The sequence below is a fragment of the Arachis stenosperma genome, chromosome 3 (genome assembly GCF_014773155.1).
Source record: "Arachis stenosperma cultivar V10309 chromosome 3, arast.V10309.gnm1.PFL2, whole genome shotgun sequence".
Classification (NCBI taxonomy): Eukaryota; Viridiplantae; Streptophyta; class Magnoliopsida; order Fabales; family Fabaceae; genus Arachis; species Arachis stenosperma.
The window spans coordinates 40,487,539-40,503,110 of record NC_080379.1 but is presented as its reverse complement, the minus strand read 5'-3'; the positions used below and the strand labels follow the sequence as shown (position 1 = coordinate 40,503,110).

The 15,572-nt window shown below is 32.0% G+C and overlaps 1 protein-coding gene across 1 annotated transcript; it reads left to right on the top strand.

Moving 5' to 3' along the window:
• The first annotated feature begins 14,461 nt into the window (after nt 1–14,461).
• Nucleotides 14,462–15,556, top strand: LOC130965962 (uncharacterized). The gene has a single exon (XM_057890715.1). It carries the CDS (start codon nt 14,462–14,464, stop codon nt 15,554–15,556), a length of 1,095 nt encoding a protein of 364 aa, XP_057746698.1.
• Nucleotides 15,557–15,572: the final 16 nt, after the last annotated feature.

Here is a 15,572-nt window from a genome sequence, read left to right as displayed (position 1 = left end):
TATACCGAATTTAGCTAGGTAAACTCTTGTTCTTTCTCCTTTTCTTTTTCTTTTAAAAATAAATAGTAACCATGATGAATCCTTACTCTCCTCTATGTATAAAAAACTCCTTTTGAAGCACCCATGGATCACGCCTAAGGAGTTAAGGAGTTTCGAGCTCACCGTGGTTGAATTTTGACGTTTTGCGATACTTTAGGCCCAAAAACAAAATTCACCACCACCAGTTGTGCTTCTGCCCTTGTATGCACATTTTCTAGTGTAAGAAAGATTTACTAACCGAATTACATAAGAGGTAAGGGTTACTGTTAGTTAGAGTATGTTTGTGCTTGTTTTTTGTGTTCATATGAGCCACTTTGTGGTGATTTTGTGCTTGATTCTTAATTCTGGAAATTTAGTGACACTTCTCTATTTTTGGACTGTTATTTGAGTAATATTTGAATTTTGTTTGCCTCTGAAAAATGTATGGGACAGTAAAAAATTAATGGAGCACTTGGAGTTTAAGTTTCAAGCCTTAAAAGTCACTAAAAGTGGATAAAAATGAAAAAATACACCCCTAAAAATTTAGCCACTAAATGATCATGAAAGTCACGTTTATAAGGGTTAAAAGGAGGCTAGAAAACTGATTTTTAATCCTATGGAACAAAGGTGTAAAAGTAAAAAGGGTGTTATGGTCATTTTTTGGTAAAAAGAAAGTTAAAAATATAATTTAAATGAAAAATAAATAAAATTATGAACTTAGTATCCTTAAGGGTAAGATAGTAATTATATAATTTAGTTGAGTCAAAATTATAATTATAATAAAGTTTCGGGTCTAAATAAAAGTTTTAGTAAAAGTTAGAAGTAAAACGGTAAAAAGTGGTAACTAGAATAAGTAAGTAAATTAATAAAGGGTAAATATGGTTTTAGGTCCATAATGATAGAATTGACATTAATTAAAAGTATTATGGATAATTTGGTCATAGAAAAATATTAGGATTAATCCGGTAACATTTTGACGCTAAATCAGGTTAAATGATAAGCTAGAGTACTTAGGGACATATTAGTAATTTTAGGCATAAAATCAAAATTAAAAATTACTAATTAATTTAATAAAGGGTAAGAATTTCTTTTAGGAAAAATATGAGGGTAAAATGGTGAAATAAACTAGTGGTGAAAGTGTCAATAAAAGCCTAAAGAAAACTAGAAAACAAAGTTATGTACAAAAAGGGTAAAATTAGAAATGTACAAAAATTTCAAGAACAAAATGGTAAAATGTGACAAGACTGAGATATTTTAAGAAAGGATCGGGCACAAGTTTTATTTAAAAAGAAGGACAGAGAAGTACCTTAGAGATAAAATTTATTGAGATGTGTCGCGAAAAAAGAAATGTAAACCCCAAGGTGCTAGAGGTTGTTTGGAGGCGGGTATTTACCCACTGATTGCTAAAACTATGTTTTTCCTTTGTGCATATATTATGGCATCAAGCTTTGCAACGATTTCCTGTTGTCACGGACTGGTGGTATGCTTAACCACATTGACACGTATACACGGACGGACGCAATTGGGAAACCATATTTAGGACTAGTTCCTAGGTAACGTCGGGTTGCGGGTAGTCAACCGACGCATGAACTCATGGCCTGCATAGGACTAGACATGCATCATACTTGGTTGCTGCATTATCTATGTTTATGGTTGCTTACTTATACTTGTGATTGTATTTTGTCTCTGCTTCCTGTACTTTGTGTTTGTTTACTATTCTGCTATATACTTATACTTGTACTTATTTGTGTGACTTACCGACCTAACTGTGCGAAATCTTAGACTTAGGTTGTGGAACCCCATAGGATTCCTGTGTAGTACCCTGTTGGGAACCTTAGGTTCTTACCCCTTACCTCCCCATTCCGCAGATGCAAACTGGCGAGATCTTCTTTGAGTTTCCAGTCTTGGGACTAGCGAGCAGCAGTAGCATTACCGAAGGGTCAGAGTGACTTCTCTTACTTCCACACAGCACTTCCATGTTTCTTCAACTACCAGGGATCGATGACCAACAGTAGTTATAATAGTGGCAGTAGTAGTAGTTGTCTTTGCCCTCACTTTTATAGACTTTTAGAGGGCTAGGTGCTTTTGTAAATACTTATATAAACAAGTTAGAACTAGTCCCAGACTAGAATGACTCTTGTGAATCGATGCCTGTTAGTATAAATATAGAGTTTGTAAAAATTTTCATGAATAAGCAACGACGTAATCCAATGTGAATTATGATGTATTAAATGAGCCTTTGGGTATATATGTATGAGTTTGCTATGTTTTCTATACTTTATGTATATATTATCTATTTATCTATCACCTATTTCGTTATATCTGTATATCTGACACGCGATCTCGATTAGTGGTAGAGTCTCTGGGAAAAGTCGTGTAGTAGTGCCTGGCGGTTAGCATTGGTCATGACATGCTAGAAGCTGGGTCGTTACAAAACTAATGGCTTCGAATTCAATATAAGCGCTAAATCAAAACAATGAGATTCGATTTGTATTTGCATGTAAATCGAACCCATTCAATTCGATTTATAATGATACGTGGCCATTTAGGTAAATCAAATCCAATAGGTTTGATTTTGTATGTATTACACTATGTGAGTAAATCGAATGCACTTAATTCGATTTATACATTACTGACGTCTATAAATATGAGCTTAACATAAAATTTTCACCGTAATGAGATTCACAATGACTAGTGATGAGAGTTTTGTAGCTCTTGTGCACTATAGATGGTCCATTAAGAAAAAAAGGTGATCAGGTATTAAGTTTACCGATAAGGACCAGTTGAGTGTTTTTCTTAAATATTCGACGAGTTTTTCTGAGTTTAAGGATACTATACTCCAGAAACTAGGTCTGCTTGGCATCAAACAGATAGAGAAGTTGTTCTATAGAATCTCTATATTCGTGTTACACGATAATGTGAAGTATGATTCATTTGTTATTGGCAATGACGACAACTTGCAAGTTCTGCACCATTGTCGCCGTTAGTTTCCTGAGGTGAAGACTTCGGAACTTTTGGCTAAGCTTATAGATGTGGTATCTAGTTTTGGAAGTTCAAATGGAATCCTCAATCCTCAAGACATCCAACCTGCTCTAGTTACATGCCTATTGGTGCCTCGTTGGTTGCACCGGCCATTGCACTTGAGGCAGTTTTAGTTGCTTCTCCTTCCTTTGCATTCAATCTAAACCGCAATGGTGATGTCAGAGTTGGTGAGACTGGGCCGTTGGGGGTGGTAGCATTTGCGACGCCCGGTTCTCCTGCAACGGTCTCGGTCTTTGGAGAGGTTAGAGTACCCGATGGAGTTGAGGAAGCACTGCATGATGATGATGATGATGTGGAGCCCGCCACATTAGCGGATGATAGTGATGATGACACGCCACGACCGACTCCAGCTGTGGGTGGGGGAGCATCGAGTTCGGGTACTAATCAGTTTCCCCTACACTTCTCAGCTTTGTACTTGATGCAATGGCACCTCAGGGGGATCCGGGAGTACTTGTTGGGTTCGGGGCTAGAGAGACATAGAATATAGGAGTTGTATCTGAATTTCAAGTTGGTTAGCAGTTTCAAGATAAAGAAGAAGTCGTGTTAATCGTGAAGACTTATAGCATTTCCCGTGGGGTTGAGTACAATGTATTAGAATCCGATAATCACAAGTATTATGGCAAGAGCAAGGAATTTGACAGCGGGTGCCCATGGCTCATTCGGGTTAGCCTCCGCCAGCGTAGAGTATTTGAGAGGTAAAACAATATAATGGTCCTCACACTTATCTAGCCACATCGATATCTAGTGATCACAAGAAGCTTGATTATCATGTCATATCGGCCTTCATATTGCCCATGATTAGAGCCGATGCTGCCGTCTCGATCAAGGTACTCTAGAATACCACGGAGGCACAATTCATGTTTAAACCGACTTACAGGAGGATTTGGATGGCTAAACAGAAAGCCCTGACCCAGATTTACGGAGATTGGGAGGAGTCATACAATGGCTTACCATGATGGGTATTGGGTGTTCAGATCACGATGCCAGGTAGTGTTGCGGTGTTAAAGACTAGTCCTGTGTGGTTTGGTGGGCAAGTGGATGACTCTGCAGCTTATTTCCATTGGCATTTTTGGACATTTTCACCGTGTATATAGGCGTTTCGACATTGCAAGCCACTGGTCAGTGTGGACGGTACCCACCTGTATAGGAAATACGGCGGTACACTGTTGGTCGCGATTTCACAAGACGACAACTCCAACATCATTCCTATTCCATTTGCACTTGTGGAGGGGGAGAATGCAGAGTCGTGGTCATTCTTTCTATCTCACCTGTGACAGCATGTGACCCCTCAGCCAGGTATACTTGTCATATCAGATAGGCACAATGGGATAAAAAATGCATTGGAAGCTCCTGACGGTGGCTGACTTTCACCTACTGCATATAGGGCTTTTTGCATCTGACACGTGGCTGCAAATTTCGTGCTGAGTTTTAAGGGCAGGGATGCACGAGGTGGTTAGTGAATGCTGCTTATGCCAAGACTGAGGTCAAGTTTCACTACTGGTTTGACATTCTTCGTGCCAAAGATCCGGCAAGTTATACGGCATCCACTAGAGCTGTGTATATAAGTAGATATTGTTAGTCACCATAAATAGTAAAAGATGCAAATACTAATTTATTTATGTTCACACTAAAACCAAAAGATACTCACATCCCCGGCATGGAGTAAATCTATCATAAGCCTCCAATGCCCTACACGAGGCCCCTTGTCGCTCTACGCGGGCTGATAATTTGACCATCTAAAATGCACAACATTTAATTAACAATAAAGTAAACACTCATATTTTTAGAAAGATGATGCATATTTAAAGGAAAAGTACATGGACGCCAATGGCCAATAGAAGACATCAAATCCGTCTAGCCAGAAACCATGGAATCTCCGAAAGATTCACGACTGGAGGAGTTGCAGTGGATCGGCCAACTTGATGATATTTTTGTTCGCCACACGGCATGCGCCTGAATAGCCATGACAGTGCAGCAGACCCCCAACTATACTAACCCATGTCCTCTAGCCTGGCAACATAGGGTAGCCAACAAATGTGGAGGCGGGTACCTGACTTAACCCCAAACAGCTGTGTAGATAGGAGCATCATGATATACGCATGGGCATACCTCTTAACTGTCTCATTGTATGTCCCCTGCGGCAGCTTACTAAATGTCTCCTGAAACCATGTACACTTCACCGTGAACTTGTTGATGCAATTCGCAGGAGGCAAAATACCCAGCAGCTTCCCAAACCATGCCCACGCTGGCCGGCCCCCTCAATATGTCGCGTAAAGTGCGTAAGACATCCACTGACATACTGACCGTTGATCAAGAGTTCTAACTGGTATGCCACATTCTAGAGCGTGATCGTGTACTTCTCGAACAGCATGTGAAAAGTGTGCGTCTCAGGCCGCCATCTTTCCACGAATGCATGACCAACGGTTCATCCAGTCGAAACCACGTCTCGTTCATCTTACAAGATGGTATAAATCAACCATCTGCAAGTACAGAACGATCCTATCGTCCAACGGAATACAGTGTTGCCGTCTCATGGTGCTAATGCAACGATGTGACTGCACAAAGATAGAAAATTCCATATCACAACCATCACGATACAATTTTCAGTGCATGAAAATCTGAAATAAATAAACATGGCATGCTCTAACTTTAAAACTTGTTTACAATATCGCCCAAAATTTAGTAATCGAACCAAATACAAAACCCTGAATAACTCATGAACAAATTTCATTAAAAAAAACCCAAAGCATTTAGTCCCACACGTTTACACAGAGAATACAAAAATGATTAAAAAACTGAAAAATCTAACATATCCTAACATTTTCTAATCATAAGTATCTATCTCAAAAAATCACAATTACAAAAAATATTTATATTACTTTTTACAAAGAACTCAAGAAATTTATAGCTATCGCTACTCATAAATCAAGTCTCATTGCACATAAGACTAAGAAGTTCAAAATCTAACATATCCTACATTCCAAAACAACCTTCTTAGGTACCACTTCAACTTATCAAAATCTAACTACCTAATAGCTTACTACTTCTAACATACAGTTATATTAAAAAAATTTCTTAATCCCTAATTAAAGACTCTAACTAACTACCACAATTTATGTTAACATTAATAGAATGACTAATCTATGCTTAAAAAAGAAAAATTTCTTTACTAACCTTGAGATGGATGGTGCTAGCAATATGCACGACTCCATCTAGCCAATATAGATGATTCGGATCGTCCTCCATGTGTCCAACTTCGATTTTTCCTGGGCGGCTTTTCGAAAATTTCGGATATGGGTGGTGAGGTTGGGTGTGGGGTTTGTATGTTTTGTAGTTTGAATGAATGAAATTCAATTTGTATATATAGTAATATTGAGCATAAATCGAATCCATTATATTCGGACTACTTGAGGGAGATGCTGCTTGTAAATCGAATTTATGGGTTTCGATTTACAAAAACTATTAAATTGAATCTTATTGTTTCGATTTAGTGATTATATTGAATTCGAAGTCATTAGTTTCGATTTATACATGATTTTTATTTGCATGCAATTCGAATATAATGGATTCAATTTAGTACCAATTTGCATAAATCGAATTTAATCAATTCGATTTATATAGAAATGCAACTTGAAACAGTCAAATAACTTTTTTCGTTCTGGAAGATCTGGATAATTTTGAGTTACATTTGTTTTATTATAGTAATTTACCCTAAAAAAGTTATTTATTCTTTAAAATAATATACTTAAATACAATATGTTTGAACACATCTAAAACTCAAATAATTATTATAAATAAATAAAATACAATACATTTTTGTGATATATCTAAAATAATTATATTTGGATATCAAAATGAATTTGAATACATTCAAAACTCAAAAATATTATTATTATTATTATTATTATTATTATTATTATTATTATTATTATTATTATAAGAACAAGTTTAGATATTTTATTATAAAAGATAAAAATTAGAAAGAATAGTGACACAAAAAAATATTGATAGAAAAAGAGACAAAAGAAATTGGAAGGAACAGAAAGAATAGAACGGATCAATAAGTATGGCGTGATGCTGGTGTATGAGAGAAGAAAAAAATAAAAAATAAAAAACTTTTTTATTTTTTGAAATTTAATACCATAAAAATATAAAGTGAATATTTAAATTAAATAAAAAATAATAATAATTTTTTAAAAATAAGAGATATAATTAATTAAAAAATTAAAATAATATTATATTATATTTAAAAATTGAATAAAAAATCATATTTAAAAAATAGTAGCAATTTTCAGGTTTGTAAACAACCTTTCTTTTTAATTTAATTAACATTGGAGCCTAGGTCCAAAAGAAACAATTACATAGGAATAAGTCTCCGGACATCCTAAATACTAAAGCGAACCCACAATATCATACCACTAGAAAAAATGAAATAAAAAATATGTCATATAATGTTGGAAAAAGTCAGAGCCTCGGAGGTAAAAAGATCGTTACCTTGTTCCTTAGTGGGTCAAATTGACTCAATCCTTGGCCGTGTGAGCCTGTGACTTTGATAACATGCTCAGTTATTCACATTGGGGCAGAAGCTAACATGTAGCGCATCTGTATGGGATGCTGTGGTGGTGCACTTCTGTGATTGGGACCCACCAAACATGGCGATTAAAAACCTGTTCAATGCAAGATGGAAAACGACAAATGTGATCTCTGGGATTGGGACCCATGTCCGGAAGTATCATAGGCCGTTGGGGATTCGTTATGGTGCCCCGCGTCCGCATCGTTAAATGACTAAAAACACCCCTTCCATGCTTCCACCTTAAATTGCGTAGTGAGTAGTGACTGTTAACACGCTTTTGCTTTTGCTGATTTCGGGGTTTATGGCTGTGTCCCACGTCAGCAAACCACCTGCCACGATTCCTCCCTTTCCTTACCTTCTTTGTATTTCATGGTCAAAAAGTGAAAAAATTGATTCAACTCCGTTACATAAAATAAACAGCAGTTTTATGGAATTTTTTTATTTAAATTAATATAATAGTTACAAAAATATATTTAATGTAAAAAAATTACAAAGATAGACACCGTATTATGGTAAAAATATATTAAATGGACATTCCGTTACATAATATTCGAGATAAGTTATCGCGGATGCACTCCAAAAAAAGATATCTTAAAATAGTAAGTTGATTAATTGTATATGAAATAATTTTTAAACTTAAAATTTTATGATGTTAGCTTATTATTAAATAGTTGAATTATTTTTATGGTTAGTTTTAAGTCAATAATATATTTTGTTATGTATAATGAATAATGAGAATTTGCATTAATTAATTTAATTAGTTATGATTAAATTTTAATTAAATTATATTTTGAAGTAATCTATTACTCTCTCTTTACTGTTTCTACTAATTTTATTGAGATAAATTATCACATAAAAAAATTAATTATTGGCCATTTGTATGAAAAACAAGACAAAAAAGAATTAATGGAATTGAGATAGATTTAGTGTGATGAATGATTGAGCCAATAAATTACTTATATAAAGTTTTTTTTAATGTACTTATCTAAAATACAAAAAACCTTATTCTTTATGCATGTATCTCGAATACAATATCTGAATCTAGTCTTGTTTATATCCCGAATATAATTTACCTGCTTTATGCACAACTGCCTGATTGTATCTTATTCCGAGTGCACTCAATTTTTTTTTGTTATTTATCCCAAATACAAATTAAAGTCTCTGATTTGTAAGTTTAATGTGTTTTCTCTCTCTATACTTGGATATGTCATGGCTATGTACATCCATAATTTTCTTATATCAAATATATTTCTGTAATTATTATATTATTTAATTTAAATACAAAATTTTAATTTTATAATAATATGTTTTTAATAACTAAATACAAATTTTTTTTATTTTATTAATTAAAAATAATTTAAATATATAATTAATAAATAATAACTATATTTTATATAAATATATTTTTTTAAATTAATAAAATAATAAATAAAAAATTAATTATCATTAAATTCATATTTTTACATACATAAATTTATTATTTTAATTTAAAAATAATTATTTTTTATTTTATTATTTTACTAATTTTTTTATCATTTAATTCCAATTTTATGTGGATCGATGTTTTTTTAAAAGAACTTTAAAATAAAATTGTGACCCATACGGGAAAGCTTATTAAAATAGTTTCTACTTTTTATATAAAAATAATAATTAAATATAAATATATATCATGTTAATAATTTTTAATTATTATTTTTACAAAAACTTACAGAAAATTAAATGAATATGTATTTGATTCTACTAAATTTGGAGTCAATGATTCAACAACGAAAAAAAAAAATACCGTTCTAAATTATAAGAAATACCCTAAAATAACTTAAAACGGCGGAGTTATTTAAGCAAAAATATAAATGAATCTAAAAAATTGATATAAATTAGATATGATAAGATATCACAATTAAAGATTGATAAGCTTAAAAATGTCACAGAGATGAATACTCTCGATAAATTTAAAAATTTTTCGAAAAAATTCAATAAAAAATAAATCTCACAAAATAATATTCATGATCTGATTTTTACATAAATTAAAGACTTCTATTTAAAGATTAGTGGATAAGGGGTTAGTGAAAAAAAAAATTAATAAATATTCTACTAAACCTTTAATACTTTACTACATTGAAAATATACCTAAATACTTAATATTTTTTAGTAAAATAAAATATTTAAAATATTGAGTACGTGATAAATTTTTAATATCTCAGGTTTTAAAATAACATAGAAATTAATAAAGAGTTACACCGCCAGTTAATTTTATAAGTGTCTTTTTTATTATTCATGTATCTTCATGATTAATGATGCAAAGAATAATTTTGGATTCTAATTACTCTTGTTTTGAGCTTTTTCTTTTAAGTATAGTTGCAATAATTTATTGTAAAATCTCTTTCGTTTTTTCTTTTTCTTACTCTTGTCATAGGCCACTTAATTTTTATATTTTTTTAATCAAATCTAATGTATTGTCAATATTCATGTCATGATCAAATTTAGTTGTGTTTGCATTCATGCTTTTATACTTTTATATATTTTAAAAAGTTCTGTTTTACATCAGAGTTCAATTAAAAGATTTTACTAACTTGTACTATAAAAATATAGATTAAGCGTACTATAAAAAATATTTTATAAAAATTATTATTAAAATTAATTTTTTATATTTTAATTAAATTTTATATTAAAAATATTAAAAAATAGTTTTTATTATTATATTTTAAAAATGTATTCTTAATATACAGTTTAGTTAACAAAGATTTTTCGGATAGTCATTTTTCGATACAAGTTCGTACAAGTCTCTTTAACTTAATTCACCTCACGCGCCATTATTTAACCAATTTTTCAATCAACGCGCAAATATATAACTGCCTTTTTCGAAAAGATTTCATTTATGTTTTCAAATTTTTTCAACGTTTTTGATCTACGTTCTCTTCTATCTCTGCGTTTTTCTTTGTTCATTCTCTGCGTTCTCTTTTTTCGTTTTTTGCAATTTCTTTCGTTCTCTACATTTTTAAAATCAAGCTCTGAAATAAGTTTTGAACAGTTATCTCGTTGTTAAAGATAATAAATGATTTAAGTTCAGATTGTCAATTGAATTAGAGCGAAGTAGATTATTGTTTTGAATCTAATCAAGTGGTTGAGGTGTGGTTCAATTTTAGTTAATGTTTTCATTAGTAGTTTATGATTCTGTAGGTGAATAATATTATTTTTGTTTGTGAAAATTGCTATTTATTGTTGATGGTTTGAATTGAATGTAATATAAGAGTTCTGCATTAAAAAAAATATTTTTGTATATTTGCAGCAAATTTTGGTGTAAACCAAAGATATTTATGTTATTACTTAAGAATTTTCGATGTTTTTGTACTAATAAGTTCTGCATAATTCAAAACTCTCCATCTTTCTCCTACTCATTTTCTATTGTTGCTTCTTCTTCTTTTTTTCATCAGCATCACCATCTTTTTCTTTTTTTTCTTATAAATCTTTTCCTTCTTATGTTATCTTCTCAAGTTTCTTCTTCTTTTACTCTCTTAACAAGAATAAAAACAAAAAAATCAAACAAAGAAGAAGAAGAAACACATAATATTGCAAAATTATTTGAAAGACGATAAACCTACATTCATTCAACTAAAAGACAGAAAAAAACAAAAAGAGAAAAAGAAAAAATGCAGCATTAAAGAAAATATTTTTGTGTATTTGTAGTAAATTTCGGTGTAAAACTAAGATATTTATGTGTATTATTAAAGAATTTTCGGTGTATGTATACTAATAAATTCTGTATAATTCAAAACTCTTCATCTTCCTTCTTCTCATCTTCTGTTGCTTCTTCTTTTTTTTCATCATCATCACCATCTTTCTTTTCTTTTTTCTTATTCATCTTTTTTTTTGTGTTACCTTCTCAAGTTTCTTATTTTATCCTCTTAACAAGAATAAAAACAAAAATAAAAAATCAAACGAAAAAGAAAAAAGAAACACATAATACTGCAAAATTATTTAGAAGAAGATGAACCTACATTTATTCAACTAAAAGAAAGAAAGAAACAAAAAAAGAAGGAAAAAATACAGCATTAAAAAAATATTTTTATATATTTGCAGCAAATTTTTTCGGTGTAAAACTAAGATATTTATATGTATTGTTAAAGAATTTTCGATGTATAGGGTATTGATAAGTTCTGTATAATTCAAAACTCTTCCTCTTCCTTCTTCTGATCTTCTTCCTTTTTTTTCATCATTGTCACTATCTTCTTTTTTTTTTTCCTTATTCATTTTTTCTTCTTACTTAACCTTTTCAAGTTTCTTCTTATTTTATTCTCTTAACAAGAATAAAAACAAAAAAAATCAAACAAAGAAGAAGAAGAAATACATAATTCTGTAAAATTTATTTGGAAGAGGATGAACTTATATTTATTTAACTAAAAAAAAAAGAAATAAAAAAAATTTTTGCATTAAAGAAAACATTTTTATATATTTGCAGTAAATTTTAGTGTAAAACTAAAATATTTATGTATATTATTTAAGAATTTTCAATATATATACATATAAGTTTTGCATAATCTAAAACTCTTCCTCTATCTTATCTTATGCTTCTTCTTTTTCTTCATTTTCTTATTTCGTTTTTTTCATAATTCTTTTTAATTCACCTTCCAAACTTCTTTTACTTTTTTCGACAATTTTAAAAATTTTTTTTATCATTATTTGAATTTTGAGTGTTGCAGATTTGATTGAAAGAGAAGAATTGTTAGTTATAATGATTTTTGTCCTATTCAAAAATTAGAAAAACACGTGTTTATATGCAATCTAAACTGATAGTTATTTTTGTTGAGTTTGAATTAAGTTATATACATTTATATGTCAAAAAAATTTGTATGTATAATAAACTTATTTAATTAAATCCTAAATTAAATTTCTTCCATCTTATTAATTGTTTCGTTTTGCCTGGCTAGCTATATCTCAACTCTCAAGACAAGGCAAAGCATAGGAGTTTGTTTTGCTCGCCTTACTTGTTTCTTTCTTTATTAAGGGCAGTTTAATTAATGCCGTTGACCAAACAACACTGTATATTCAAGTAGCGCAGGCACGTCGAGAATGACATAAAATTCTGTTTCGTACCATCACTCTAAAAAAAGTCAAGGCAATACCAAACAAGAATTTGATTATATAAGAACTCTGAAATTTTAATTTTATTATTAGTTCTTTCGGCCGGTTATTGATGCGTATGTATATATAGGAAGCTGTGTGATGTGTAGTAATACGGCTCTTGAAAGTTGAAACAAACCATCAAGCTAAACTTTTATTTGATCGTGTGGGGTTTATAAGAGAGCCATTTCATGAAGGCATTCCAATTCTAGCGATTTAAATATTCAACGGTGTGAATTTTCATTTGATAATTTTTGTTACGTACTAATCCGTTATTTATATTTAGACTAGGTAAAGCCTTATAAATTGGCACAACAATACAAACAAAAAGCACATATGATTGTTAATTAAATATTTAATCTACAAATCCAAAAAATTATGAAAATTAGGTTACAAGGAATAATCACGAAATAAATAAAAAATAAAAAATAACATCATAATTCGATTTCTAAAAAAATAGATCAACAGTAGTACTTCTGAAATTATATTTAATAAAAAAGAACTTTCTATAAAAAAAATATAATAAGAGAAGAAGTACGAAATTTACTTTAAATACATATCATATTTTTCTCTTATTTTTATTTATTTGAGCGCTAAAATTTTTTTATAGGTATCTACTCCTATTTTTATTTATTTGAGCGTTAAATTTTTTATATACCTTGTTCTCATCTATCTAAAACAAAAAAGAACTCAACCCTAAATAAAACGAGTTATACATTTCACAAGATTCACTACACCAAAACACATACTAAAAAAAAAAGATAAACAATAAAAATATTAAATAATATGAATAATAGGTATGTAGATAATTATGTTGATTATTTTTAATTAAATTATTTTTTTATTTAATTTATTTATGCACAATTAACAATAACTAGATGTTCAATTTATTAAGTATGTTGATAATTATTCTAATATTAAAATTTAAAAGATAATTTAAAAATAAAGTATTTTTTATTTTATTAGATTAATTTTAAAATTTATTATTTATATTATTTACAATAATTATTATCTACCTAACAAAACTAAAAAAAAAAAAAAATTACCATTACGTGCTTGACCTATACATTCTTATCAGCACGTCCTCTGAGTTCTGATATATTTCATATTAATTTAATCTAATTCCTTTGTTACAACTTACATATTTGCAGTGATTGTGACACGTGTAGTTATTAATTTCTCTTGTGGTTATGAATGCCTTACATGTTAGGGTTAGACAACCTTTTTCTCCTGATCGAGAAATAAATTTTAAAAGGACCTTTCCAACCTAATAAGGATTTTCCAATATTATTATTATTATTATTATTATTATTATTATTAGGGTAAAAAACCATAATAAGCCAACTGGCTCAGAAAATTACGTAAATACGCCAAAGCAAAAATCGTTACAGCAATAAGCCAGATCGTATTTTTATATAATTCGAACCAGGTTGGTTCGAACTCCATTTATTAGTAAATCGAACCAGGTTGGTTCGAATTATGGTTTTTTTTTTTGTTAGTAATTCGAACCAGCCTGGTTCGAATTAGTAATGAAGGTAATTCGAACCAAGGTGGTTCGAATTATAGAGAGAGAATGTCTGCATGTAATTCGAACCAGGCTGGTTCGAATTACACCAATCATAGTTCGAACCAGGCCGGTTCGAACTATGTGTGAGACTGACTGTATATATATGGTTCCAAACGTGAGTTACTCTCATTAGAGGGAGAAGGATGGCTAGTGAGGAGAGTTTTGTTGTTTTGGTGCACCACAGAGGATCTGTTAATAGAAAAACTCGTTCCGGAGTAAAGTTCACAGATAAGAATCCTCTATGTATTGTCATAACATCTACGACGAGTTACGATGACCTTGTTAGCGCTGTACTAATGAAGCTTGGTCTGGAGGGTGCGAAGCGGGTAAAGAAGTTTTTCTATCGCATTCCAGTCACGGTGCTACAGAATACGGTGAAGTATGATTGCTTCACGATTAATAATGATGCGGACTTGCAAGTAATGTTTCTCTGTCGGCGGCAGTTTCCGGAGGTGAGGACACCGGAGTTGTTGGCCCGGCTGGTTGATGTTGTATCCAGCTCCGGCGGTTCGAACAGGAATATGAACACTATAGCGAATGCAGCAGGTTCTAGTTCCCGGCCTGCCGTTGCTTCCTCGTCCGTCCCTGTGTACGAACCAGTGGTCCAACATGTCGCCTCCCCATCTTTCGCTGTTGACCTCAATGCCACCGAAGGCGACGAGGTAGTGGAAAGGGAAAATTTGCCGAACACTTTAGTGGGAGTTGCACCTGTTGGCGTAGGAGACGGTTTTTTGGACGATGAAGACGAGGATGACGTCGAGCCGGATATGATTGACGATGATAGCGCTGATGATATTGGAGCGACTGGGCCTGCATTGGAGGTAGGTGGTTCTAGCTCTGGCACACAGCAGTATCCACCACATTTTTCCTCATTGGACTTGGATGCCATGAGACATGAGGGGGTTTTAGGGCACGCTGTTGGATTCGGAGCTAGAGATGCGGAAGGGAGTACTGGTCTGACAGAGTTCCAGGTTGGTCAGCAATTCCAGGATAAAGATGAGGCCCTTTTAAGTGTGAAGACTTACAGCATCCGGCGAGGGGTACAGTACAAGGTGGTGGAGTCCGATCACCGCCGGTATGTGGGCAAGTGTTCCGAGTTTGGGAATGGGTGCACATGGTTGATTCGACTGAGTCTCCGGAAGCGCAAGGGCATCTGGGAGGTCAACGGTACAATGGACCTCACACTTGCCTGGCCACATCCATCTCTAGTGACCACAGGAGTTTGGATTATCATGTGATTTCGGCTTTCATTAT